Genomic DNA, 4,577 nt, shown 5'->3' with positions numbered 1-4,577 from the left:
GAAAGCACACAGCAAGAAAAACAAAACCCAATTAATAGTCCCAAACAGAGTAAATCCACTGAATCAGTGAAACTTGCAGATGTGTTGATTTACCAATTTCCCACTGATCAAATGCATCTACTCTAGCTAGTTCTAACAACTGAATTTAGTCCTAGGACTGGAGTTCCCAAGAATCACCATGCCATCTATGGGATTCTGGGAGGTCTAGTGCAAGAAGACTAACTTTCCCAGACTATGTTGATCTAGCAATTAATATACGGGATGTTCCCATTAGGTGAAACCCCGCGTTCTGAATCGAATTCAAGGAGTGCCGTTCCTATTAGGATTCGATTTATACCTAGAACGGTTCTAGAGCAACCCGCATTCGTCCCCATTAGAAATCGAATCGTAGAGCGGGATAAAATTTTAAATCGATTCTTCCTCATTTAACGCGTGTTAAAAAAACACTAGGGTCCAACCTACAGTTTTCCATTGATTCGAGTTAGGAACCGGAGTATTTAAATAGGAACGACAGCCGTGGATTCGTGTTAGATGGATGGGAGGAGCGGACCGCGATGGGGGCTGTCCCTGGGGGAGTTGCCCTTTCTGTCCCCATCCGTCGTGACCGCCGCCATCTTTCCTTTGTCCGTTGCTCAAGCCTTGATCTTGTTGCAGAAAAGAAAGGTAAGGACTCGTTTTAATTTTTTTAATATTTTATTTTTGCCAGAGGCGCTCGTTCCCTGAATCGTTCAAGCGCCTGGATCCCCTGTTAACTAAGCGCCTGCTGCATATGTCAAACGGAGCTCAGCTGGCCCTTCTCTGACAGGCGCTTGCCGGCTTTTTTTCCCCCCCTATGCTGTGTGATGCTAATATTACATTTATTTGTTTCTGAAGTCATAAATTTCCGCTGTGCTACCTAGTAATAGTAACCATCAATCATGATACTTTTTTTGGATGATGTTTTATTTTAGTGTTACTGAGGACGGTAGAGGGTGGAAAGTTAAGCTGTAGGTGGAGGGTTTTCATATTATTTGCTTGGCCAGTTCAATTCTATTTGTAACTGAGGCCTGAAGAAGGTTTGGTTTGGGGGGGTTAAGAAATTTTGTTTTGCTGGTATTACAAGACAAGCCTTTAGGGGGAGTAGCAAGCAGTAGCGGTGGGCAGCGGGGGATGGGTATCTGTTTCCAGCATCCTTGGTCCATGCCTGGCTGGCATAACAAATGACGGGAAAGGGCTACTTCTCGTTGCCATGGGGACACATTGCTGCAGTGCTTCAAAGGTGAGAAATTAGCACCTTTACTGCCTTGCTCCCTCCCCCATTTCCGCCTACAACTTCCAGAGCCATTTTTGAAATCACTTTTGAGGTGAGGTGAAGACAACTTGTGCTTGTTCCAGCCTCATTTTGGCTACCCTGAAACTAATTTAGCTATGGAAGAAAGAACACAAGTTGGAGGAAGGGGCGCTAGCTGGAAAGTAGAAGAGACTAGATGTTTGATTGCTATTTGGGGAGAAGAGACAGTGCAGATGCAACTTAGCAAAAACCACAGGAACATCTGTGTGTATGAAAAAATTGCGTCTCAACTACGTAAACATGGATTTAATCGTTCTGCTTCGGAATGCAGAACGAAGGCGAAATCGCTGAAACGCGGTTTTAAGAAATCTCTTCAGATGTCAAAAACCAGTGGGATGGGAGCTATTGATTTTCCATTTTTCCATGAACTACAGGACGTCTTTGCTGGAGACGCTAGCATTGAAGCGAAAAGAGCAGCAGGGGGAAATGCTTTAAGGTTTGAGAAAAAAACCAACCCTACAGAAATGCCACCCAACACGCAACCTCTTAGCTCAACACCTGATGTGTCATCTGAGGATCTATTTACTCAAGGTAAGATTATTGCAAAAAATTAAAACATCCTATGTATTGGCGAGTACAAATTTCAAGATGTTTGCAATAATATATGTTGCAAAGCCGTTTCAGAAATTACTGTACCACCAACCCTTTTTAATTCTGCAGATGCTGTTCAAGAACACTTTGTTTTGAACTTGACTTCAGTACAGGAAGAAAGAGATGAAGACATGACTGTAATTGACTCTGAGCAAGATGATACGGTGCCAATGGGAGAGTGCGTCCCTGAACAGGCAATTTCTGGTGATGTGGAGCCAGATGAACCAGAATTTCCGAATCTACAGCCTGTTCAACCAAGCGGTTAGTCCATTTCATACCCTTCCAAACCCCTTACATTCCACATTTAATTTTGTCTCATTAGCCCAGCAGCATTGTATGGCCACATTCTTCCCCACCCCCCAACAACACTGAATAACATTCTACAGAAAGGTCATTACAATGGCCTTCCTTTTTATTTCTCCCATTCCTCTCCTGCAATGTGGAGGGGGGAGATATGTGGTCAGAGAGGAACATGGCTTTGCAGCCAGCAGTGGCTGAGGCTGAGAGTATGTGACTGGACAGAGGTGTCGCTGGTGAAGGCCTTTCTGTTCATTGTTCCCCTTTCCTCTCCAGCAATGGGAAGGGGGGGAGATATGTGGACAGAGGAAAATGTCATTTTCCTTTGTTTAATAGCCAGCCAGGCTGGGATTGGAACTAGAGGAACATGATTCCTTAAAGAGGGAGGGAGGGAGATGTGGGCTGGCATTTCAAATGCAGATGTACCTCTCCTCTACCTCCTATGCAAGGGACATTATTGATATGCACAAACCCCCACCACTTCCCAGGCCTGAACTACATGGCTGAATTCTGCAGCCAGCAGTGGCTGAGGCTGAGAGTATGTGACTGGACAGAGGTGTCGCTGGTGAAGGCCTTTCTGTTCATTGTTCCCCTTTCCTCTCCAGCAATGGGAAGGGGGGGAGATATGTGGACAGAGGAAAATGTCATTTTCCTTTGTTTAATAGCCAGCCAGGCTGGGATTGGAACTAGAGGAACATGATTCCTTAAAGAGGGAGGGAGGGAGATGTGGGCTGGCATTTCAAATGCAGATGTACCTCTCCTCTACCTCCTATGCAAGGGACATTATTGATATGCACAAACCCCCACCACTTCCCAGGCCTGAACTACATGGCTGAATTCTGCAGCCAGCAGTGGCTGAGGCTGAGAGTATGTGACTGGACAGAGGTGTCGCTGGTGAAGGCCTTTCTGTTCATTGTTCCCCTTTCCTCTCCAGCAATGGGAAGGGGGGGAGATATGTGGACAGAGGAAAATGTCATTTTCCTTTGTTTAATAGCCAGCCAGGCTGGGATTGGAACTAGAGGAACATGATTCCTTAAAGAGGGAGGGAGGGAGATGTGGGCTGGCATTTCAAATGCAGATGTACCTCTCCTCTACCTCCTATGCAAGGGACATTATTGATATGCACAAACCCCCACCACTTCCCAGGCCTGAACTACATGGCTGAATTCTGCAGCCAGCATAATTATTTCTGCTCTTCCTCTCTGACTTGGGGTGGGGGATTTTTAACAAAAAAATAAATGTTAGCTTCTATAAATCATATTCATAAATGAATTAACAAATTCTTATCTGAATGTAATTTTGTAATATTCAACAATGTTATATATGTAATGATATTTTAAATAATTTTTAAATTTAAGAATTTTTAAAAATGCAAGAAACTTACAAATATTTTTCATATTTTATACTTTCAGAAACTTACTCTGCAAGACAAATTGCATCACTCACCCCCTCGGAGAGGCTTGCTTTAATTAGGAAAAAATCTGGAAAAGCAAATTATGAATTGTTGGGTCGTGAATTGATGGTAACCTCAAGGAAAAATGTGGAGACTCTAGTGGAAAACAGTAATGATCATTTTAAGGAAGAAATGCAATGGAAAAAGTTGTATCTAGAAGAAACAAGGTCTAATTTCAAGGAGTTAATAGGTGTTTTAAAAGAGTTTACAAATACATACAAGGAGGAGTGTGCAATGAGACAGTCAAAACCAGTCAGGGTTGTTAGGCGTGTGAAGAGAAAGGTTGCTGATAATGTACAATGTGAAGAACAATGTCTTCCAACAAATGAATTAGATGCATGCGCAAAAGAAAACAAAACCTCACAGTGTTCAGAAGAGCAACCAGTCAACCCCGGTCCAAGTGTTGCCTTGGATATTTCTAGAAAGTTCCGGGCCCCAAGAGTAATAAAGAAGCCTGTACCTTTTTCTCCATGATTAAAGAAATAACAGTACGATTAGTTACTGCATGTCAGAAATTTTAGGATTTTAGCTGTAATAAATGGTAATGCATAGATAGTTGAATTGGTTTTGTGCTATGTGTTTGCTCTATTCTTTTCTGCTGCAGGATTTTGATGTATTATGTTTGTTTTAGTGAAGACTTTAGTTTAAGCAAATTAATTTGGATGTAGAGAACACTGTTGTACTATTTGTAATGCATTAGAAATAAATCACAATGTTGGTAAAAATTTGACAGGAAAATATTATTAACTTTATTACAAAACTTCATCACTAACAGTTTTTAAAAAGGAAAAATTATATACATTTGTATTGGTAACATGGTTGTATCAACACTTCATTGTATAGAAAAGTGCATATGTTGACTTCAAATTCTTGTCATGATTTACCCTGTCAAACCTCTGATATAGT

At 41.9% G+C, this 4,577-nt stretch overlaps 1 protein-coding gene across 2 annotated transcripts; it reads left to right on the top strand.

The window, feature by feature from the left end:
• The first annotated feature begins 282 nt into the window (after positions 1–282).
• On the top strand, positions 283–4,337 carry LOC149323297 (uncharacterized). 2 transcript variants are annotated; one of them, XM_089510787.1, is made up of 4 exons: positions 283–663; positions 1,705–1,861; positions 1,991–2,182; positions 3,631–4,337. In XM_089510787.1, exons 1-4 carry the CDS (start codon positions 532–534, stop codon positions 4,143–4,145), a joined length of 996 nt encoding a protein of 331 aa, XP_089366913.1. In that variant the 5' UTR covers positions 283–531; the 3' UTR covers positions 4,146–4,337. The 2 variants fall into 2 exon arrangements, with proteins under 2 accessions (XP_089366913.1, XP_089366902.1); XM_089510776.1 differs by lacking the exon at positions 283–663 and having other exon boundaries at positions 916–1,861.
• Positions 4,338–4,577: the final 240 nt, after the last annotated feature.

Source organism: Sceloporus occidentalis, unplaced genomic scaffold (genome assembly GCF_023333645.1).
Source record: "Sceloporus occidentalis isolate IW3139 unplaced genomic scaffold, rSceOcc1.0.p SCAF_1, whole genome shotgun sequence".
NCBI lineage: Eukaryota > Metazoa > Chordata > Lepidosauria > Squamata > Phrynosomatidae > Sceloporus > Sceloporus occidentalis.
This window is presented reverse-complemented; position numbering and strand designations above follow the sequence as displayed.

Excerpts from the sequence above, each read along its gene's own strand:
- LOC149323297 (XM_089510776.1), top strand. The coding sequence starts at position 1,408 with ATGGAAGAAAGAACACAAGTTGGAGGAAGGGGCGCTAGCTGGAAAGTA. Across the intron at positions 1,862-1,990 it reads TGAGGATCTATTTACTCAAG|ATGCTGTTCAAGAACACTTT; the intron begins GTAAGATTATTG and ends TTAATTCTGCAG. Across the intron at positions 2,183-3,630 it reads ACAGCCTGTTCAACCAAGCG|AAACTTACTCTGCAAGACAA; the intron begins GTTAGTCCATTT and ends TTATACTTTCAG.